This window comes from Prinia subflava, chromosome 14 (genome assembly GCF_021018805.1).
Source record: "Prinia subflava isolate CZ2003 ecotype Zambia chromosome 14, Cam_Psub_1.2, whole genome shotgun sequence".
In the NCBI taxonomy this organism is placed as follows: Eukaryota; Metazoa; Chordata; class Aves; order Passeriformes; family Cisticolidae; genus Prinia; species Prinia subflava.
The window spans coordinates 14,088,526-14,112,973 of record NC_086260.1 but is presented as its reverse complement, the minus strand read 5'-3'; the positions used below and the strand labels follow the sequence as shown (position 1 = coordinate 14,112,973).

Genomic DNA, 24,448 nt, shown 5'->3' with positions numbered 1-24,448 from the left:
CCTGGGGGATTTCTTAGCATCTTATTGCATTTCTTTATACCTTTCCCAGCACAGCAGTTCCAGCCCTGAGAATGCAGCAATAACCCAGAGCATCTGAAACTGGGAGAGAGAGAGGAAGGAAGGCAGAAATCTGCCTTCCAACACACCACCATCTGTGAGGAACAGCAGAACGAAATGAATCTGCCTGGAGCCTGCACCTCCTCATGAATATTGTGGGAAAAGCAGGAGCCAAGCCTGGCTGGACAGCCCTGGAGTCACACAGCAGCATCACCTGTGCTCTGCTTTGTTTAACCGAGCATTTCATTACCCACACCGGGCTGGGGAGGAATATGGAGCCGGAGTGAAGTGAGTTTCCAGCACAGAACACGGTGCAGATGCTGCAGCCCTGCATTCCTGCCCGGATAAAGCGGCTGTCACTTGATAGAAGCTGCTGCTCCCTCACCTCAGCCAGGGCTCCCAGGAGCTGCCTGATCACCCCGAGCTCATTAGGAAAAAACAATGATCTGAAAGCACTACTCATTAAACTGGCCATTGTGGATCACTGGCAGCAAATGTTTGGTGGAAGAATATCAGATGTATTCACGCTAAAGATGAGCATCCGGATGCCAAGGCAACAATTCTCTAATTATTTCTTTTTTTTCCTGTTGCACCAAAACTATTACAATAAATTGCTTGAAATGATTGATCATCACTAATGTAACTGTCATCTTCAATTGGTGACAACTCAGCATTCCCATTTGAATGATGTAAAAATTTTCTTTCACTGGAGAGAGAGGGAGAGAAAACTTCAATGTTGTTTTTATGCAACTTGTTAAAAAACAACCCACCAACTCATTAAAAGTCAGATTTTCCTCCACAAGTATCAGTTGGATTTGAGATTACCATGGGGCATCATGGGGGCTCAAAGCCAGTAAGGAGATTAAGAAAACCCTCCAAAGGATACAATCAACAAAACAAACAACCCTGAGGAAAGGAAAAGGCTTCATCCTGTGCTTCAGAGTTATGGACCCCTCTTCTAAAGCTCTTTCCCCACATTTCTGGTTATAATCCCTTTCCTGGCTGTGGCTGTTTTAATTACACGAGTGTGCAGAAATTTCCAAGAGGCTACAAAGGCACCTTTAGAGGTCATTTAAAACCTCGTGCTCAAAGCCAGCCTCAGGCAGGGTGGGATGCTCAGGGTGGGATTTAGGTATCTCCAAAGGCAGACACTCCACAGCCTCTCTGGAGAACCTGTGCCAGCGGTTCACCAACCTCACGACAAAAAATAAAAGAACTCATCCCACATTTGAGAAAACAGCCTATCTCGGGTGAGGTTTCACCTGCAGAGCTAAACCTGCAGCACAGCCTCAGTTTTGGATAGCTAATGGCAGAACTTCCAGCTCTCCCATTCCCAGCCCCAGCAGGAGGACACATCTTTGTGATCACCATCTCCTCTCTTCCCCAGAGAGGAGGCCAAAATCAGAGATGTGTTGAATGAAGTAAGCAGCACCTGGACAGCATTTCCACGCTGGAAACGCCGTGCCTGGAGTGTGACCATGAACGGCACAATTTAGGAGCAGGCTGAGATGAAGACACAGCCGAGGTTCTTGGCAGGTCCTGCCCCTCCCAGCCAGGGAAGGCTCTCCAGGGCTGGCATGAACTCAGAGCCTGGAGCTCACAGATAACAAATTGCTATCTGTGACTCTTGCTGGGCAAGAAAAAGCAGGACTCCTCTCGGGATGCAAATTACACTCCTCTGCTCCATGTACAACTAAAGGGTTGCCAAATGCACGCAGTGGAGGAGCTTTTCCTATTTCTTGGGTATCAACACATCTCTGATCCACAGGCTGTTGCAAATCCAACAGTTCCGAGCATGGGATAAGAAAGAAGTTGGGAATTCAACTCCACAGAACCCCATCTCAATATTGTTCAGCTCAATCTTCTGTCAGAAGAGTAAAACCACCAGTAAACTTCACGAGACACACTGACACATCTCACCAGCATAGAAATCATCTCAAAAACCAAAAACAACTGTTTCAAGAGAGAATCCAAAGGAACAAGGAACCCATCTATTTCCTGAGGCCTGTAGTCCCATCATTCTTTCCTCTGAAATTTCAAGGCTCTTTACCCACCACACAATGTATTTGTATCTTATCCTACATCTTCAAAAGTACGTTTCAGGAAGGCATCAATTTTTAAGTAGTTCAAGTGTGGCCTTCAATAAATCCTAATTAATTGAGTTTGAAAGGGAGTTTTCTTGTCAATAGAGTTACTACTGCAACAGTGTCCCTGGAAAGACAAGATCCCACACAACTCACTTATCAAAGAAATACTGTGGCAGAGGCCTGGAAGATGTGTAGGCATCTCTAAAACACCCTTTGAGTTCAGAGCAGATGTTGCCAGTGTTTACACTTTTCAAACCATTGGGATATAAACACCTCACTATAAACACCACTGAAGTTTTGCTTTCCTTCTCTTCATTTTGTGCGTGTTTATTTTAGTGTTAAAAATGTTAACTTCCAGAATAAGGAAAATAGCAGCAGATGTTTAACCTAAACAAAAACTGCTCCAGTAGAGTATATTCCTTAAGCTGTTCTTTTGCTTTTGAACCATTAAAGCTAAGATCTGGTTAAATAACAATTACTGGAGAAGAAGGTGGGGAATAAAAAGGGGGCTGGAAAGAATCTTCCATAAATATTAGGCATAATTACAATGAATTGAACTCATGAGCCAAAACTACAGAGCAACAAAACTTAGTCAACAAACACTCAGAAAGATGTATTACATAAACAAAGCTTTGCATAAAATTCTGTGGTCTTCATCAGAAGTTATCAACTGCTTCCAAAGAAAACACTAATTACTGCAGAGAGCAGTGAAAAAGTTAAAGGATCCTGAAATGAAAAAGTTAAAGGATCCTGAAAGTTGTTTTCCTTTTGTTGTCCTTTAAACGAGTTTTCTTGCTCTAACAAAGAAAGCATGGGATAAGAAAGAAGTTGGGAATTCAACTCCATGGAACCCCACTTGTGTATTATTTAGCTCAATCTTCCGTAAAAGAGCTTTATCCAAATGAATATAGAGATATTTGTACAGGAAAGAAAACGCAGCAAAGAAGGAGAAACAAAGATATTAACAGTACAACAGGGAGCCCCTGCACTTCCTGAAGGGCAGGAACATGGCCATGCTGCTCTGGGGATAGCAAAGACTGTAACTTCAGCTGCCTGCGCTCTTTTTGTGAGCAGATATCTCCTTGGCCCGTGTACACTCCTCATTGTTTCTTTCCTGACAACTCCAGCAAGTTTACTTTCCGAACGAACATGGAAAACGTTCTTGCTGAATCAGAGAAAAAAAAAAAAAGCGCAAGCTTTTCGCGGCGCTTGTGTGTGGCTATAGCAAAACCAGCGCCGCTGCCAAGCCGAATCAGCTCAGTGGTGCCTTTCTCCCCAGGCAAAGCCAAGCCATAACCGCTGCTCGCAGCCGCACGTAGAGAAAACTCCGCCGAGATTCACGAACTCATTCTGCCCTGCCACCCCGGGCACCTTCCCTGCACGGCTGGGAGCGCTGACACGGCGAGGGCAGCGAGCCCCAGCCCCGCCGGACAGCGCGGAGCCCCGCCGGACAGCGCGGAGCCCCGCCGGACAGCGCGGAGCCCCGCCGGACACAGCGGAGCCCCGCCGGACAGCGCGGAGCCCCGCCGGACAGCGCGGAGCCCCGCCGGACAGCGCGGAGCCCCGCCGGACACAGCGGAGCCCCGCCGGACAGCGCGGAGCCCCGCCGGACAGCGCGGAGCCCCGCCGGACAGCGCGGAGCCCCGCCGGACACAGCGGGCCTGGTGCACTGCCCGGGGCGGCGCTGGGGGCCGGACAATGGCCTGGCCCCGCGGGGACACGGGGGACACCGGACAATGGCCAGGCCCCGCGGGGACACGGGGGACACCGGACAATGGCCAGGCCCCGCGGGGACACGGGGGACACCGGACAATGGCCAGGCCCCGCGGGGACACGGGGGACACCGGACAATGGCCAGGCCCCGCGGGGACACGGGGGACACCGGACAATGGCCAGGCCCCGCGGGGACACGGGGGACACCGGACAATGGCCAGGCCCCGCGGGGACACGGGGGACACCGGACAATGGCCACGGCCCCGCGCGGACACGCCGGACACTCGCCCCGGCAGCGGCCGGGCCCGGCCCACGCGTGTCCGGCCCCGGCCCAGCCCCGCGGCGCCGGGACAGATGGACAAACCCCAGACCGACAAACCTCACATGGACAAGCCCCAGACATACAAACCCCACATTTACAAGCCCCAGATATACAAACCCCACATTTACAAGCCCCAGATATACAAACCCCAGACGGACAAGCCCCCGCCCGCCCCCCGGCCTTTAGTGCCAGCAGTGCCGCCGGCGAGGGAAAGGAAATTTGGCGCTGAAAACGCGGCTTGTGAAAAAAAAAAATTAAAAAAAAAAAAAATCACACTGGAAGAAAGAAATCTCTGCCCCGAAACAAAGCTCTGATAAGAGCCCGTGGGGCGTCCCGCACCGGCGATCTCCAGAAACATCCCCGCTGACAAACAAGAGCCAGCACCGCTCGGAGAAGGAGCCGTCCCTGGCAGGGATCCGTCCCTCCGTGCGAGGATCCAGGGATCCATCCCCTCCCTCCCCGTGCCAGGGCACCGCTGATCCCCGTGGAGAGGCGCTATTACCTTCGTAGCACAGGATGCCGATATTGTTGTTCATCTTGTCCAAGTACTGGTAGTTCAACAGGTCCATCCTCATAAACAGCATTTATCGGGCTGGCGGAGAGGAGCGGCTCCGGGAGGGGGACGCAGACGGTGCCGAGGCGCTCCCGGCTTCCAAACCCCAGCAGAGGCCCAGCCTGGAGCGGGTCGGGAAGGGGGAGCGAGCTCCGGCAGCCCGGGGAACGCGCTGCGGGGCGGGGGGAAGCCGTGCGGGGCCTTCCCAAGGGTTCTTCCAAGTTTAAAAAAAAATAATAATAAAAAAAAAGAGCGTAAAAGCAAAGCGAAGGCGGCGGGGCAGGGCAGGCAGGGAGGAGGGCGCAGCCCGCTGCGAGCGCCGGCGCTGACAGCGGCAGTGCCCGGCACTGCCCGCCGGGCCCCGCTCCCAGCCCGCGGCCCCCGAGCCCGGCCCGCCCCGCGCAGGCGCTGCCGCCCGCCCCGGCCGCTTTGTGCTGCGGAGCCGGCGGCGAGCGGGGGGCGGCGGCGGGGAACCAGCGAGGGAGGGAACCAGCGAAGGAGGGAACCAGGGAAAGAGGGAGGGCACGGCCGCGTCAGAGCCGCTCGCACAGGAAACAGCGGCGGCAGGAGGAGGAGGCGGCTGCGAGCGGAGGAAGCGGCGCGGAGGGGCCTCCTCCGGGCACGGGCTCCTGCTGGTTAAAACCGATCCTGCCCCTCTGCGCTCCCCTCAGCGCCTTACAGCGGGCAGCAATGCGGTTCGACGGCAACAGCAGACGTGGAATCACGGCGTGGCATCACAGGAATGATAAATGGAATCACAGGAATGAGGGAGACAATTAAAAGGCGTGAGGCAGTGGCATTTCCTCGTGTATATAGTTTATATAAAAATAGTTTTAAAAGGTTTCTCTCCCTGCGTATAAACAGGCATCGCACGCATTGCTACAATTCCATCGGAGCACAGCCAGATCGGATTTTTTAAGGGCTATTAGTGGTTAGACATTCCGGGCTCTGGATCTCTGGCAGCCGAAGCTGCGGTGAAGATGACAGAGGTGACGGAGGCTGGTGCTGCTGCAGCTCTCCCATCCCGGGATGGGGCTGGTGCTGCTGCAGCTCTCCCATCCCGGGATGGGGCTGGTGCTGCTGCAGCTCTCCCATCCCGGGATGGGGCTGCCCTCCCTCTCTGCAGCTCTCCCATCCCGGGATAGGGACTGCCCTGCCCCTCTGCAGCTCTCCCATCCCGGGATGGGGCTGGTGCTGCTGCAGCTCTCCCATCCCGGGATGGGGCTGGTGCTGCTGCAGCTCTCCCATCCCGGGATGGGGCTGCCCTGCCCCTCTGCAGCTCTCCCATCCCGGGATGGGGCTGGTGCCCCTCTGCAGCTCTCCCATCCCGGGATGGGGCTGGTGCCCCTCTGCAGCTCTCCCATCCCGGGATGGTGTTGCCCTGCTGCAGCCCCAGCCTGTGGCACAGAGGGCTCACACAGATGTGTGCCACCCATCCTGGGAGGGTGGCAGCGTGTGCGGACCTGACGGGCACCAGTCTGCATTTCCTGCGGCTGAGCAGCACCTGAAGGTACCAAAAGAGAAATAAAGAAAGCGAATGGAATCCTAATTCTCCCTCTGCCCTCTTCAGCTTGGAGCACAGCTCATCCCTGCCCATCTGGGATAGGGAATCTTCACGGCACACACAAGGGCAGAACCAATAAAACACTTGAATTCCCACCCTGAGAACTTCTCCCCTGTGCTGGAGAAGGGGGAGGGATGATGTGACAGAGGCAACTCACAGAGTGACACTTTGTGATGACATTTTGAGAGTTACAGCTTCAATGCTCGGGGTATTTCAGTAAGAACAGGTAGTTTAAATTCACTAGTGTCTACTGAATATTCTAAGGAAGATTGCCTAGAACATAAAAAAGGTTTCTACTCCAGATACACAATGCTGAAATAACAGCACGTTTCTTGAATGATATCTAATAAAAAGTTGCAGTTGTTTTGGAAAGTTGCAACCACACAGACCAAAGCATATTTTCTAGAAAGAGTAGTGTATGGTGATTTTTAAGCAGGGCACAAGAAGTTTTGCATGTTGTGCATACTCAGAGATATTCTACACCAATCCACCAAATTAAAGCAGCCATCTAATAAAGACATAAGATATAAACAACAATAAAAATCCACACCTACAACATTAAAAAAGAGAGGCATGTTTCTTTAGCATGAAATGCAAGTTGCTCACCAGTTTTGGGGACAATATTTTGATATGTACGGTTTTCAACATTGAGAGCATCCCTGAATTCACATAAATGAAACACATGTATTGGGTGCTTGGGAAGGACAAGAAGATAAGTACTCAATTTTTTCACTTTAAAATACTTAAATTTTTGTGGGAGGTGAAGAGGAAGAAAACACTATTTAAACTCCTTTAGATCTTGCTCTACAAGACAGGGGTGCACATGGGCATTGCAATTCCAATTTGAATTCTCTATATTCAAAGTTTCATATTTCTCAAGCTGTTTGGAAAAGTGTGGTTGGGTGTTGTCCACAAACCCCTGACTACTCAGGAGTGCTGTCCAGACACTAATAAAGGAGTTAATTCTTCTTTATTAGACCAGTAGTCACTGGTGTGCAGGTTTTAGGCAGTAATGGTCCCTGTTAGGTGAATGGCTTTCAGCATTTCAGTACAAACTCTGATTGGACTTGTCAAATGTTGCATAATGAACATGCTTCACAATAAATAATAATAATAAACTGTACCAAACACCAAGAGCTTTTTGAACTTCTAAATTAAAATATCTGTGCTGAAAACAAGGCAATGAAAGTGTGTGGGGGAATTATCAATGTAAAATTATCCCTTATATTGCATTTTAAACCCAAAATCCACTCTTAGGAAAACTTTCTTTGAAAGAAAATTTTATCAGCTCAACAAACCCAAGTCCAGCAGACATTAACCTCAAATACTGTCAGAGTCAGGGTAAAGTACTTGGTTCCTGTCAGGGAATTCTCAATTCAGATTGCTGCTCGTGGGTGTGAGAGATCTTCCACTGACCTGAAACCAACAATCAGCCCATCAGTGGGCCAGGAAAAAAAGGAAAAACTGGCCAGTTTTTCAGGGCCAGGAAAAACTGTTTTTCATCAGTTCCTTCTACATCCTGCTAGCTGCAAACACAGAGCTGAGGTACCTCTGCCTCTCGTTGTCTGCAGTGTTTCCTCTGGGATTGCACTCCCTGCTCCTGGCAGGGAATCCCAGACCTGGATCTGCTGGGAGCCCACTGAACTTTATTTAACACAACAGCAGCCTCTAGAGGTAACGGGAGAGCCGCGGGCTCCGGGGGTTTACACGGGATTTTATTCCAATTATCCCACGGGAAGAGCATCAGCCTCTCAGGGATCTGCTTCACCTCAACACAGAAAGTGAATTCACAGCCATGCATTACCACCTCAGAAAGCACAAAAAGCCAATGAGGAAAGCAAAAGGAGCAGTTAGATCAATACCAGCACTTGATATCCAAATAAATCCTTACAACTGTACATGATTTGTTCACCTGGATTTCTGTAGGGAAAACATGTAGCAAGTCTGTGATCCAGATTTGACAGTGAGAGTTTATACGGGGTTTAGAGCATTTAAACACGCACTGAGCTGCTTTAGAGCATTACAAACACTACACACTGCCTCAGGCAGTGCTGAGGAGCCTGAGGAAATCAGATAAATGCCTTTGGTCCTGCACTCCACAACATATTCCAGGGGGAAATGGGCAAAGCTGGCTAAGAATGCACCCTGCAGATGGGAGACAACTGAAGCTGCACCCGTGGAGATCATCAGCAGAGAGCAGCTATTGAAACAGTGAGCAGTGCTGCAACTGAGAGAAAAAATAGCATTTATAGAGGTGAGACACACTCTGATACGCCTGAGTGGCCACACAGTGCTGCCCAGCATAATCCCATTTTTGAGAAGGTGATTATCAGCTGCACTCCTCAGGTCAGACAGGCACCCACTGAAACTTCAATGCACACCAAGGAGGAGATGGGGAAACAAAGCAAGAACATTTAAAAACAGGTTTTACCTTTTTCCTTCCCCTAAGAGAAGAGCCAATTCGAGTTGAGGGTTGCTAGGGGGCGATGTGCCTGAAGGAAAAGGCTTTTCTTCTTCCACACACTGCACTGTGTGGGAAAAGCTGCTCTCAACATCCCTGTTCTTACATTTGTTAGAATGCATTGCACAGGGAAAAAACAAAACAAAAATCCTCCTTGAAGCGAGATGGGGTGTTTGCTTTGAAATCCATTCTTATTTAGCAAATTGAAGAGTAGAGTGATTTATTGCTGTCCTCTGATTTTTTTCCCTTTCTGTTGTGACTTTAAGCTTAATGACACATTCATTGAAAGGTGCCCTAAAACACTTCCAGTATTTTTGTGCATCCCCTACAACAGTGTTGTGCTGAGTGATAATAATTTCATAGCACTGGAATAAATTGGCTTTAGATACACATTTATTGCTGTGTAAGGCAGAGAAATTCTGAACAGTTGGGCAGAAATCAGGCAAATAAACACAAAATCCCTTTGTGTGTTTCCTTGTTTCAAAGGAAACAATTCTAGTACAAGCCTCTGAGATCCACCACTCTTCCCTCAGTGAGTCAGACACCACAAAAAATAACTTTACACACCTCTTACAAAGCACTAAGCACTCACAGCTGCACCACTGAACAGAAGATATCAAACACACATTATTCCCATGTGCATCCTTCTGCTTTTTTTTCCTTAATCATAGAGTTGCATTGCAAATTGATTTTAATCACACCAAACTACCCGTTCCCTTAAATCAATAATTAAAGAAAGCCCCACCAGGCAGAGCATCTCTGAGCTGGTGCCTTCCTGTTTTACCTGTCCCCTACTTAAAGGTTTCAACAGCGTGCAGACATTAGAGAACACAGAAGATGCTTTTCAATTATCAAAGGAGCTTCTCAAAACTGAAATAGGAACCTTACACCCAAAATCGACTTGTAACAAAATAATTTGTGTATTCTATCATTCTTGTCATAACCTCAACTTGGGGAATGCTGCTTAAAAAACCCAAGCATTATCTAGTGAGGAAATCTGTGAGTGTGTGAGTGCCACAAAGTGCTGGGTAACTCACTATAGGAATCCCCACTGAACAAAATGCCAAGGAAACCAAAAATACAGCCCTGCCTAAGAATGTCTAGAGTTGCAAGCACCTATAGGGCCTAGGCAGATGGATTTTTTTTTAAAACATTTTTTTTCATTTTTAACAAAGTTTAGTTTCTTAAAATTTTATGTTCATTTTCATTTTATTTTTAAAAAATGCCTTATTTTCTTATTGAAAGTATATAAAGGACATCTCTTATTCTGTCCTTCAGTTCTGATTCTGTACTGCTCACTTCTTTAAAGACACACAGATTTTTAAACAGCGCCTCACTGAGATGGTAAATAAAAATTTCAGATCACTTGTTTGTAAATATTGAGTGATTTAGGACCAGCTATTTCATTCCAGATCAGAAAATTCCAAGGTATTTATTAACTCAAAAAGCTGTTGCTTAATTAAAACCTTCCCTCATCAGCAAGATTCATTTGTCTCCCATCCCAGACTAAACACACCTGCTGTCCTTCCACAGCCTTTTTCGGGGGAATTTGGGACAGAGCTTTCCCTTGTAGGCTGGGTTTTTTTGCCAAAAACCACATTTAATTCTGGGTGAATATATAAAACAGGCACAGGGGAGCTGGGTGAGGCCTCTGGTTTATCAAGAATATTTTCCATTTCTCCCTGGTATCTTGCAGCTCTCAGTTTGCTGCTGTTTTTCTCTTTTTGTTTTCTTAGGCTGGGCTGAGAACAAAAACACAGCTAAAGCACACAACAGATAAATCTGGTTTATCTGGGTGGAAAAATTGTTACGTGCTAATTAAAAACTTGATAATCTTTACTGTTATTTACATGCTAAGTTAGATTTCTGAAGCGTTGATGATAATCACAAACATAATTCAGCTTGAACTACAAAGAGTCTCGAGCACCACCAGAGCCTCCAGATGCAAACAGTGAAGTGAAAATGTTGCCATGCCCTGACATTGTGTTAGCAGGCCAAAAATTACTTTATATTTTTCCAGTATGAGAAAGATATAAAAAAAATATGAGAAAGATATAAAAAGAGAGGATAAAAAACAAGAAAATTAAAAAAAATGAGAGATTACTAAAGAAAAAAAGCCAATTTTAAGTCAGCTTGATGCTCAGGCATTTAAACCACTTTTAACTTAGGAAAATTTGGAGCCAGACCATGTTTAGAGGTTAGATTTCAAAATTACTGTGCCTATCCCTCAGCTTTGGGGAGAAGCAAATCCAGTTTCCAGAAGCCACTAATTACAGGGTTTAGAAATAAAGCAGAGAACTCTGAGACTGCTAAAGTCTTTGAAAACATTTCCCCTTATAGCTCACTTGGCAAGACATAAAATACACTTTTTAAATATAAATATATATATATAGGGCCTAATTGAGCTTAGATGTCAACATATGTAAATCTGTGGAGCCAACCCTGCTTGCATACAGACTGAACGTTCCAATAATTATAATCATTTATAAATGAGATAAAAGCAGCATTCCCAATGCTGTCCCAGGCACTAAAATCAATCACAACTTTTCTTACGAAACAAAGTAATTTCTACACATCACAGCAATTACTTACCCTAAATTTTGAGATTAAAATACTAATAAGTATCTATTGCAAAACCCAATTATATAACTTGCAACCTACTCCACTAAATTAAAATGAAATTTCATTCAGACTCAAAGACTATTCTTTTCCAATTGAGGGTCTTGTTCTTAATTCAAAAATATTTGACCTTAATAATATTTTTACCACACAAACAAACAACCCAAAAAAACCCCCCAAAACCAACCCCAATCTTAAATACACTCTCACTTATCCCAAATTTTAGTGCTCACTCAAAAATCCTTTGCTCATGATGCCAAGAGGTGTCCTCTGGATCAAGAGAAGAAAAAAAAACACAAAGAAAACAAGAAAAAGAAAATAATAATGTTATTAATAATACCTATCTACTATTAATAGATATTTTAATTATATTGATGAATTTATTAAGATAAATTTATTTATTAATAAGATTATTAATAAATAAGTTTATTAATAAACTAAATTTAGGCAAAATCCTGATCTGCAGACACTCTACTCTTTACCTGCCTTAGGAATCAGTTTTCAGGATAAATATTGTAATATATTTTTTTTTAAATACGGAAATGTTTAAAGAGTATTGCTCCTTTTTCTCTCCAGGTTCTTTATGTTGCAGCTCCATAATGTTGCAAAATTTTGCAATGCTGATGCTTTTCTTAAAGGCCCGTTTCTCCTGTGGGCACCTGAAGATATTGCACACAATTATTTTATTTTTTTTCAGCTTTAAATCTGACAGATATAAAAAAAATCATGTAATTAGGCCTCAAAGTGAATCCACAAGCTCAGAACTGGAAATGAGTGAAAACTTTTGAGCTGAACATTTTTGAAGGCCGATGGTGAAGTGCCAAAATGTTTGGGTTGGGCAGAAGACAACAACTTTTAAAAGTGTAGATGGATAAAGGCTGTCAAAATGCATTTTCTCCTTTGGTGTCCCATTCATCAAATGCACTGAGCCATGCAGAGATCTCCTGTCTCAGAACAAATTCACTATTTTGAGCTCTCTCTGAAATCAGATATGTAAACACCCGTAGCACAATGGAAGAAATTATTATACTTTTTATTATATATAAAGAATGCACTTAAACCAAAGCCACGTGATCGGTATTTTTACTTTTAAAAGGTGAATTTTCTAGCATTGAATATGGACAGCGGATCAGAAATATTATTGAGAGAAAATAATATTGAGAGAAAATAATATTGAGAGAAAATAATATTGAGAGAAAATAATATTGAGAGAAAACATTACTGAGAGAAAACATTAGTGAGAGAAAACATTAGTGAGAGAAAACATTAGTGAGAGAAAACATTATTGAGAGAAAACATTAGTGAGAGAAAATATTAGTGAGAGAAAATATTAGTGAGAGAAAATATTAGTGAAAGAAAATATTAGTGAGAGAAAACATTAGTGAGAGAAAATATTAGTGAGAGAAAATATTAGTGAAAGAAAATATTAGTGAAAGAAAATATATTAGTGAAAGACAATATTATTGAAATATTAATGGATATTATTGAATTGTAAATAAAATATTCTTGAAATAGCTCGAAACATGTGCAGAATTTGAGTCTGCAAGGAGCCTTGCACACACCAACACATGCAGTTTTCACCCAAGGCCAGTCCCCACCCCTGTGGAGCTGCAGAATTGCAGGGGATGAGATTTCCCTGCAGGCACAGAAGGCAGGCAGGGACCACGCCTTGCTCCCATCCCGCTCCTAATTCCAAATAAAAACTCCTGCCTGGCTGCTCCTGTCAGCAGAACCTGTCTGACCTGTTCGTGCCCTGACACTGGGTTTAAAAAGCCACGGGAGAAGCTTTATTAAAGGAACCCTGCTGGAGTGGAACAGCCACAAGAAGTGGTAAAAATGTACATTTTTCTCTTGTCAGCCTTCCGCCCATTCCTAGGTAATGTTTGAGGATGACAGAGCAGAAAGTGGCATTAATGGGGTTGCATTAGGGTCAGTGAACAGCTCCTAAAGCCACTGGGCTCCATTTCTGAGAAGGAAAAACAAAAATAAATTTAGGCTAGAGCTGCCAGACAATCAGATAGACACATGCAGGCAAATGTGAACAGAGAGCATAAAAAAGAGTCCATAAAAAACACACCAGAGTGCAGGCAGAGAACAATATTCAAATTTTATTACACTTGTCCCATGGGCTTGCCAGGTTGCCTCTGCTCTACCCGTAGATGGATAAATCTCCCAGACTGGGCTCAGGCTGCAAACTCCTCTTTACCTTTGGATAGAAATTCAGATTATTCCAGGGCCCACGAGGAAGGTGTGATCTCCCAAGAAAGTGAAGCATTTGTTCCCCTCTGCACGGGAGAGAAGCAGCCAACTCCTCCTGTCCATCCTGGTCTGCAAGCCCAGCTTTCCACATCAGAAAATTCCAAGGTATTTATCAACTCAGAAAGCTTTTGGTTAATTAAAACCTGCCCTCATCAGCAAGAATCATTTGTCTCCCACCCCAAAATAAACACACCTGCTGTCCTTCCACAGCCTTTTTCATTGGGAAAATGGGAATTTGGGCCAGGAAAGGCTGTTGGAAATGTTGCTCTTTGGGAAAAGCTGGCTGAGATGTGTATCTTGGACATTCCTGGATTCTTGTGACCCTTCACACGTCTCAGGGAGCACAATCTGCTTCTTAATTTCAGCTAAAAAAACACCCCAGCGCCTGACTTTGGTCTCGGGAAGACGTCCTGTTTCTCTGATCAAATGTAAGAATGAGCACTCCACGTCCGCAAACCTCACAATAATCAGAATTAATTACTGTTCACGGGAATGAGCCCTGGCAAGCAGCAGCCTCAGTAAAAAACCTGCAGTGCAGATGATCCCGAGATCAAAGTTCATCTCACGGAGTTATCAAAGGGAAAGTCTCCGTGTGTGAGATGAGATAATCCCAACAGATTCTCCCTGTGCACACATCGCTTCCACAGGGAACACCAACACAACACACACCGGGTGCCTGCTGCTTTTCCTGAACAAATAACCCTCCCAGCTCCCAGGCCAGTAAATCCTTGGGGTTTGTCAGGCTGCAGATTTGGCACAGGTAAATTCACATCACTCCCAGCACGAGGCAGGAGATGAGCTGTGCTGCCAGGGTGGAGCAGCGCTCACACATCGCCCCTGGCAAAACTGCTGCCTGAATCTTTATTTTTATGGGATTTTATGCCACCAAGACAATCCGTTCCTGCTGAGCTGTATCCCATCTCAACACCCCTCCTTTTTTTCTTCCTCTGTGTACACGTGGAATGTGAATTTTTAAAGTTTAACCCAACCTTCACAGCCCAGCAGTGACGCTGCTCCTACTGCAGCCACCACTCCCAGATCATTCTCATTTACTGACAGGCATTGATTGATTTTTATACCCCACTGTCTGCTCAGGTTCTCCAATACTGAACAAACACTGAGCCCTCAGAGCTCTGGCAGCCTCAGAAATGTTGGTAAAATGTGCTGAAGCCTCTTTCCAGCCAGACCAACTCCAGAGACAACCATCACACCACAGAATATTCCAACAACCCATTCCTGTGGAGCTAATTTAGGCTGTATTTTACACTCCCAGACAGCCCAACCAGCTCAGCTTAAAGCCTGCTCCTTTTAGCTTTCCTTTGCTTGCTGGGAGAGTGAATTTGTGTCAGGAATGTCTGTGCAGTGAACACAATCCCAAAGAAACCAATTAGCTACATCAGGATTCAGCATCAGGAGCGGGATCTGAGCACTGCCAGAGGTTATCAAACACCCCACAGCTCCAAAATTTCACAGAAAAAAAAAACCTGCTGGAGCCCTGGGCACTGGGAATTCCAGAATTTCTGTGCTGCCAGGCACTGACCCCCAGGCAAACCCTGCATTGACCTGAGGCCGTGGAGAAGGCTCCAAAATTGAGTGACAGCTCTGGGATTGTGGCTGTGGGGTTTGGATAGAAGTGTGTGACAGCACAGGGTGCAAAACTCAGAGTTTCAGGGTTTAGAATACAGGAATATCTCTATAAAGCAAGGTGGAGGTTTCAGGGCAGAGGCCAGTCCTGCTTTTTCAGCTTCTCCTTCACGGCTCTGGGTGGTGTTTGGTAACTGGGGAGAAAAGTCCTCATTGCAGCCATGGGTGGTTGTTATTGGGTTAAAAGTAAAAATAATTCAGGTGTCATTTCTTAATTGGACAGTTTGTGCTTAAAAGGCCTTGTACAGAGATGGAGACAGAGTAATTTTCTACTTTGTTAGCCAGAACTCACAGCTTGTGAGACTAACACAGATAAGAATTAATAAACATCTGAGTCTGAACACGAAATCCATCTCTCGAGTGTTTAATCCCGACTCTAACAGAAAAGAAGATAAGAAACCCACAAGATACCATAAAAAAAGAGAGACAGGTGGGTTTGCTGTGTTGCATAACCAAGGTTGAAAATAAATCCTGCACCTCTGGATGCCAGGATTGGGCAATGTTGTTTGGGATAAGCTCAGCACAGCAGTGATTGCAGACAAACAGGTCCCAGTGCAGGCTGGCAGGAGATGACACGGGGGCCTCCCAAATGCAATCAGCACACACAAATCCAACAGAAACATCAAATTCTCATCCTCACACACTCACAGGCATCCTCTGATATCCCACTTACACAGATTTCTCTTGGTCTGACCTGACTGAACTGCAGTGAAAGCTCTGAAGATTGGGATCAATTCAAATGGTTTATGTTGATGCAGTGTGTGCCAGTCACAGCAGTGAACTCACTAAACTGCTGCTTCTGTGCCATGATCACTTCCCAAAGTTGGTTTCCTGTGTTGGTTTCTGAGTAAAATTGATAATACACAGCCTGAACCTGGGAAAACAAGCTGGGAGGGGATGCAGTGATGACACAGCAGCGTTTGTCACGCTGTTATTTCATCCCTCATGTTATTATTTTATCACTGACATCCCACAGCACAAACTGTTATCACTGATTTAAATCACAGCAGATTCAACAGCTCCTTCTCAGTGCAGTGACAAACCCGAACCCCACAGCCTGAAAAAACAGTAATGGGCTAAAATATGATTGTAGCAGACTTCGAGAAATGATGTTGCAGCTCTTAAAGGAACTTTTTACATTCCTTTCTCCCCAGCCTCCAGTTAATTCCCTATAGAATTAATTCCCTGTGCTTCACCAGTTTCCTTTTCATAGGTTTACTTCAGAAACACCTGGATATTAAACCTTATCAAATACTTGTATATCTGAACTCTCATGAATTATGGGCTAAAACAATGATTCACAGCATGGCAAAGAGATTTGGCTCAGAATGTTCTAGCACAGGACAGCCTTGTCCTTCCTTCACCCCCATTTTCCCCATTCTCACCTCTTTTTTTACTCACTGCCAGAGCTCTCCACTGTCAGAAGAAAACCATCAAACTGCACAGGTACACTTCAGTAAAAGCTGCTGACACAAACCCCTAACTGAAACAAAAGTACCTTCCAATTATCTCTTACTATTTCAACAAAATGCAAAAGAAAATCTCATTTAAAAAATAAATTAACTATTGCTTAAAAGCATTAAATATTTAAAATGTTTCATTACATTAATAACAATTAATTTCTGTGCAATCAAAATAATCTCAGCTACTTGACAAATGGCATTATGTGGATTTCCTTAGGGCTATACAAAATCAAGGACTCCAGTTCACATGGAACATTTAATTAAATAGCTGGCCCATGGAATTTAATTCCAGCAATAAGTTGCACACTCATTTGCAGCCTCCAATCGTTAATCACAGACCACTGCCTTCATAATGGCAGGTAGAAGGAAAATTTAAAATAAGACCTCAGAGAATGCAGAGAGTAAACTGAAAGAGACCTTAAAAAACCAAAATCTTCATTTACAGCTTCTATTTCTCAAAGGAAATATCAGTTATTTTACAGCTAGCAGAGAAATTATTTCTCTTCTCTGTGTTTTAACAATCAAAAGAAGTCACAAGGTAGCATCATTTGCATAAATATTTCCCCTTACTTCAATGAACATGCAATTTCAGCCAGTTAAAAAGGAAAACTTATGATCCCTTTCCAACTTAATGAGGAACAGGAATCCAAAGAGGAAAGGGAAACACGGAGTTTGTAAAAATGTATTTGGAATCTGCTATATGAGAAGGAAAAAACTCTGTCCCAGCCAAACCCAGGACAGAATCCAACCTGAGAAATAAATAAAAGTTCTTCCTTTCTCTTTAAGTACTTTATAAAACTCTTCCTTTAGTGCTTTACACCTGTTAATTGAAATGACAGAACCTGCTGTTAGCAAAAACTGGGATTGTGAGGGGAGCACAGGCTGGAACAGAGCAGTGCTGGGCAGGAGGGAACAGCCACAAGAAGTGGTAAAAATCTACATTTTTCTCTTGTCAGCCTTTCTCCCGTTCCTAGGTAATGTTTGAGGATGACAGAGCAGAAAGTGGCATTAATGGGATTGCATTAGGGTCAGTGAGCAGCTCCTAAAGCCACTGGGCCCCATTTCTGAGAACGAAAAACAAAAATAAATTTAGGCTAGAGCTGCCAGACAATCAGACAGACACATGCAGGCAAATGTGAACAGAAACCATAAAAAGAGTCCATAAAAAACACACCAGAGTGCAGGCAGAGAACAATATTCAAGTTTTATTACACTTCTCACATGGGTTTGCCAGGTTGCCTCTGCTCTACCTGTAGATGGATAAATCTAATCTTGAAGTCTTGCTAACTCCAGAGATTGTTTCTTCAGCCACTCAGAACCCCACCACGCCCTAGCTGCTCCCAGAACCTCTGCTCTGACATGGAATTATCATTTTAAATAATTTTAAAATTACCATTTTAAATCTGCCAGCTGCTGTCCAAGTGGGGATGTGAGATTTGGTTGGGTAACGACGGAAGTGAACAAGACACGCACAAAATCTCATTTGTGCTTCAGCCACATTCCAGCTCTGAGCTCTGCTCGGGAGCCAGGACCAGCCTGGACACAAAGCCAGGGTGACCTTTAAAGGCAAAACATCTGCTGGGAGTCATGAGAAGCTGAAGGGTTCAGGGAGCTGAGCCACTGCTCCTGCCAGGAGCTCACTGAGGCTCATCAGGAACACCCAGGCAGCTCAGGGCTTTCCACTGACATCAGGAACTATCATTTAAAAAAGGCAATAAACACAAATCTAATTGTTAAAATTTTCCAAATTCTTCTTCCTTTCCGCAGTGCAAAGCCCATTATTTTCCTTCACACTCAAACACTGACAAATGACATTCTTAATGTCATTTTATTCACCTATTTTATTCAACATATGAACACATTATTAAGTGATAATTCTGTTAAGGACTACTATCAGTGTTGATGTATTTAAAGCCAAGTAACTACTCAAATATACTTCTAAAATTTATTATTTTGGAATAAAAGAATAATTTGAGTAGGTACAAAGGTAGCATCAGATGATACAATTATGGTAAGTACCAGCATTGTGCAATAAAGATGTCCTGAAGAAAATATATCCTGAAATAAATATATATCCTGAAATAAATATATATCCTGAAATAAATATATATCCTGAAATAAATATATATCCTTAAATTCTCCCAAAGACAGATCCTTGCACAGTAAGAGCACAGATTTCAACCCTGCTCAACTGGAACATCCTGGAATTCCAGAGCACTGCTGGAAAACCATTTTATTTTCTGCTGATGAGGTGAATCTAAGGATATAAACAACTGAAAGAGGTCCTTAATAGACTTAATATTTTGGAGGTGAGTTCAAATGGGAAAGCACAAGTTTTGCATGTTTATAAAATTAAATATTATGCCAGAGAGGTGGATCAGGATGCAGAAACTGGGCAGGGGACAGATGGAACCGTGGATGAACTGGGCACTTCTGTCAGATCCCTCCAGCCCCACAGAAATCAAATAAAGGCAGGAGGTTCCCAGTAATGAAGTTACAGTTGTAACACACAGATGTTTTCACACAAACCAAACAGACAACGTGGGCATGACCCAGAAAATAAAAGCAGTTACTGCTCTTGGCATTATTCCAGAAAATCCCAGTGCTTGTACTAGAATTGTTCCCTTTGAAACAAGAAAACACACAAAGGGATTTTGTGTTTATTTGCCTGATTTCTGCCCAACTGTTCAGAATTTCTCTGCCTTACACAGCAATAAATGTGTATCTAAAGCCAATTTATTCCAGTGCTATGAAATTATTATCACTCAGCACAACACTGTTGTAGGGGATGCACAAAAATACTCAAAGTTTTTTAGGGGTACCTTTCAATGAATGTGTCATTAAGCTTAAAGTCACAACAGAAAGGGGAAAAAATCAGAGGAGAGCAATAAATCACTCTTCAATTTGCTAAATAAGAAGCATTTCTCCTTTTAAGCTTATGGATGACAGAATTTTCTGCTGTGACATTGTTTATAGCTGCCCAGCAGATTTGCAGCCAGATTTCTGCTTTCACAGGGAACTGATTTTTGAGTCAGCACCAAAAGAGGGAAAATAAACAAAAAAATAAAGCAAATCATTTTGGTGTTTGCTTCTTGGAGCAAAAACAAGCTTCTCTTCAGGCTGAAGCAAAGCACTGCTGCTTTTTTTCTTCTTGAACAAGAGAACTAAAGGCAGAAGTCAGTGAAGCAGTGTGGTAATTGTGTCCTCTCCTTGTTCACAGGGATTCCATCAGACACTCACCTTGCACTGAAAATCCTCGTTCAGCTCCCTCCTCCCCCGGGTCAGAATTGGAATGGAATACCATAAATAAAGTCTGGGTTCCCAGGCAGGGAATACAGAAAATTCCAAACACATGCTCATTAACTGAGAGCTTGCAGTGTTGTTTTTTACAGCACAACTGTAAAATTTCTATGATATTTCACTAAAGACTCTGTGACTGAACGAGGAGTGAAGGTTGCATTGGACCACCTCGATTTTCACTTTTAACTTTTAATTTAAAGGCAATTTTAAGTGCTGCTAGAAGGATTGGGTTTATAATGTTGAGCCTGGTTTAAGACACAGAGGAAGTTGCTAAGTGCTCTATTCCAGCCCTTCATCAAGTGCTGAAATAAGTACCTCCAGAAACAAGAACATAAAAATAAGTACAGAAAGTGGTAAATATGCCAAATCTGTTATAAATACATATTATATTGTTGCCTTTTTGCAAACATTAAGATAAATGCTGTATGTGTAATGTTAGAATAACTTTGCTGTATAAATATAGCTTTTATTTCTGCTATTAACAAAACTTGAAAATAGTAGTAAAATAGCTAATATATAGTTATGCTTGTAATTGAAGTTATTTTAACTACTTAGTTAAAATAACATCTTTATCATAAAGATGTGATAAAGACCCTACTGCTAACATGTTAACTATCAGCACCTACCCTCTGTAGAAAGTATAGCCCAAAGTGGAAATAATAAAAAAGGACCAAAACCACAGCCAAAAAACACACATATCCCAAAAAAACAAACCCAAGAAAAGACCACAGAAAATAGTTCCTAAAATATATAAACTGGTTTATGAAAAAGTATGAATATGCATAATAGCCTGTGAATATATCAGACTGATGTAATAAAAGTATTTAAAGAATGTCTCCAAAAATACTAAGTGTACTCTTAGGTAAATGCCAAATACCCAGCCATTTAACCCTTTACCTCTGTTTCCTCTGTCTCTTTATTAAACTTCTTCAATTTTAGCAAAAAAATAAACTTTCTTTTTCACAAGTACATAAAAAAAATGTAGAGAAAGTGGTAAATATGCCAAATCCAAAGTGCTGCTGAAATATTGGAATTCCTCTGCCCAGTTCTGCCTCTCCTGGTGTGGCACTGCCATTTCCAGGAATGTCCTGCGTGTTCTCTGTGCTCCTAAAGGACATCCTGCATTTTCCTACTCAGCCTCCAGCACTTCTAATTAACAAACAACTTTGATATTTGCTTTCTAAAACCAAATTAAACACGCCAAATAATACGTGCCCTGGGAAGAACGGCCAGATTTCCATCCCCACAGACAAAACCCAAGCAGGGAATGATTTCCCTGCGCTGTTGGGGAGTTGAGGCTGGAACAGGCACGAGTTCTGTCAAACAGACAAAGCCCAAGCCCAGCATTTGAGCAGTGACAATCATTTAGGGGCACGAGCACTGACAGGTCCCAGATGGGATGTGCCACCTCCTCACCAGCTCTGATTTTGGGGATCTGATGACAAATTCCAGCCCAGCAAGGAGATTCCTCCCCCTCCACTGGCCAGGCAACGTTTAGAGAGATAAAGTTCCAGCAGACCCCATTTATTGGGGAGGGGAATGCCATATTTTATCCTTATTATTTTTATGGCTATTTTATCCCTAATTAAGTGAGAAGGGCAGAGAAGCCCCAGTTGTGTGGCTGCTCAGGAGCATCTGGGCTGTCTGGAGGATGCTGTGAGGTGTTTACCAACTGCAGGCAGCTGAACTTTATAAAAAATTCATTCCCAAGAACACGCAGGCCCTTTGTTCCTGCAGGAATTTCCATCCCTCCGCGGGCTCTGCTAATGGGGATCCCCTGCTACAGGCAGACAATTGCCCCATTTTCCAGCCTATTTAACAAGTTGAAAACATCCTTTTGTTTTCTTGCTACAATAAACTCGGAGGGAAAAAAGAAAAAAAAAGGGTGAAACTTTCTGGGGGTAAGAATAATTCATTGTTTTTTTTCAAACAAAACAAGCCAAGCAAGCAGTTGTCCTACCTAACACTGGTACTTCCAAGAAAATCCTAAAATTAATGGGATGGCCCTGACAGGACCCACAGGAAGCCACTCTGTGAGATCCTGGGTGACACAAACAGATAAAGGTTCTGCAAAGACAAAAAGCAGAGGGTCAGGAGTTCAGCCATTCAGATATTTCACTAAAAATCAGCTTTACTGATATTTAAAACAGAGAGGATATTAGTGTTTTCTGTGGGGCTCATCATTTTGAAAGCAGAACGCTCTGCATGTTATTACTCAGAGTTTTATTATTTCAAGCTTTTGGTGTTTATACCACATCAGATGATTCAGGCTGCATCTCAAGGACTGAACCACTTCTGTTTTTCCATCACATTATTACTATGCTGAAACATCACATTTCCATACTTTCCCCCTTCCATTAAAATAAAAAAAAAGATGATTTATGTCACAAATCCCACTCCAAAACTAACAGGACTCCCTCCACCATTGATCAAACATGATTTACATGACAAACTGATAAATGTACTTTTAACACCTCTCAGGCTGTTAAGGGATTACAAATGCAGATCTTTGCTGACACTGCTCCTTAGAAATTACAGCTTTTCCTCCAGGAAACTTCAGTTTCTCTTTGCTGGACAGCACAGATAAGCTCTGACCACAAGCACGGCTGCTAAATCATAAAAACTATTCCATCACTTAACTGCACATTAATTTCCACAATTAAAGAGCCCAGGGTATTAAAGTGAGTTGCAGAACACCACCAGTCTAATCACACCTCTGATATTTAAGACCCAACTTTTTGTGTATATCAAGTATCTGCCTCTTCTCTGAAGCAAGGTGGCACAAAGACAACCAAATCAATATTTTAATTAGCCATAAAAGAAGAAACAAATGGCCATGTGGTGATTCCATCTATATTCATATTGGAAATTATCCTGGAGAACTTCTCACTCCCCCCTCGACCAAAGTCCTGAAGAAGTTGCCAAGCTCTAAATGAAAATTTCTGCTGGGCTGGTTAATAAAGGATGCCCAGGAGCTGACAAACCCTAATTAAAAACCCCCAAACTCTGAAAGCACTCAGACAAAACAGGCATACAAAACACTGTTAAATTTATTGACCAAATACAAAGTAAAAATCTGAATTCAAGTGGTTGTGTTGCCCTCAACCAGGCAGGACTGCAGCAAGTGCTGTCCTAGAAAACAAAAAACTGCATCACTGGAGGAGTCCTGGAAGTCACAGGAGAAGGAAGATTTTTAGTAGAAGCATCACACAGAACCTTTCCATTATATGGTAAAATCTTATTTAGGCTAAACTGGGAAAAACCAAGACAGGGATTTCATCAGGAACGACTTCCAGGTAAAAGAACAGAACCCAACACTGTCCAAAGCAAGGAATTTTGAAGGACACAAAGATATTTTAGACGTCAGAAGATCCCTAAACATCCCCAGGATACCCTTATTAAACCAACTGGATCCCCTTCCACCCCTGCAGCAGCAGTTCCATGGATGAGCAGCAATTCTGAAATCCCCCTTAATTCAGAATCCAAGACTTTCCCATTTATTTCTTTGTCAGAAGATTTGCTATTTTATAAAATGCAAAGGGCAAGTCTCAGGATAAGATGGTGTTCTACTAGAAATCTTTCCTTGTTTTAAGAATAATATTTTGCTACAGAACATTTCTTGTCCTTACACTACAATTCCTCCCACTTCCACTCGGAGTGGGGCGAAGTTGTGAAGAGAAAATAAACAAGAATAATGACATGAAACTGCCCTTTCACATCTGTGCAAATAAAGCTGTCCTGCTCCCATCCCTCTGAAGCAGGTGAATCTCCAGAAAAAGGGAAAACAAACCAACCCCACACAACCAAACCACTGCTGGGAAAAACTTCCCAATCCCCCAAAAACCAAACTGCAAAAGAGCCTTGAGACTTTCTTTGGACCAGCTGCATTCACACATCAAACTCCATCCAACTCCTCACTTTTAGTCATTGAAAATGCCTTCAGCAGCTGGGGTATTTGCATTGTATTTCAGGTATTTGCATTGTATTTCAGGTATTTTCAGGTATTATATATTCAGGTATTTTCAGGTATTTTCATTGTATTTCAGGTATTTTCAGGTATTTTCATTGTATTTCAGGTATTTTCATTGTATTTCAGGTATTTTCAGGTATTTTCATTGTATTTCAGGTATTTTCAGGTATTATATATTCAGGTATTTTCAGGTATTTTCATTGTATTTCAGGTATTTTCAGGTATTATATATTCAGGTATTTTCAGGTATTTTCACTGTATTTCAGGTATTTTCAGGTATTATATATTCAGGTATTTTCACTGTATTTCAGGTATTTTCATTGTATTTCAGGTATTTTCAGGTATTATATATTCAGGTATTTTCATTGTATTTCAGGTATTTTCAGGTATTATATATTCAGGTATTTTCATTGTATTTCAGGTATTTTCAGGTATT

The 24,448-nt window shown here is 43.2% G+C and overlaps 1 protein-coding gene across 2 annotated transcripts in view; it reads right to left on the bottom strand.

Annotated features, from left to right (window-relative positions):
- VGLL4 (vestigial like family member 4) overlaps nucleotides 1-24,448 on the bottom strand; it is a 78,179-nt gene that overhangs the window by 41,867 nt on the left and 11,864 nt on the right. Inside the window, exon 1 of one of the 2 annotated variants that reach the window (XM_063411395.1) lies at nucleotides 4,682-5,210. The exons of the other annotated variant lie outside the window; for it this stretch is intronic. Coding sequence (XP_063267465.1) covers nucleotides 4,682-4,763 — 82 coding nt within the window. The 5' untranslated portion in view covers nucleotides 4,764-5,210. Of the gene's footprint in view, nucleotides 1-4,681; nucleotides 5,211-24,448 lie in introns of those variants that run through there. 2 annotated transcript variants of the gene reach the window in all.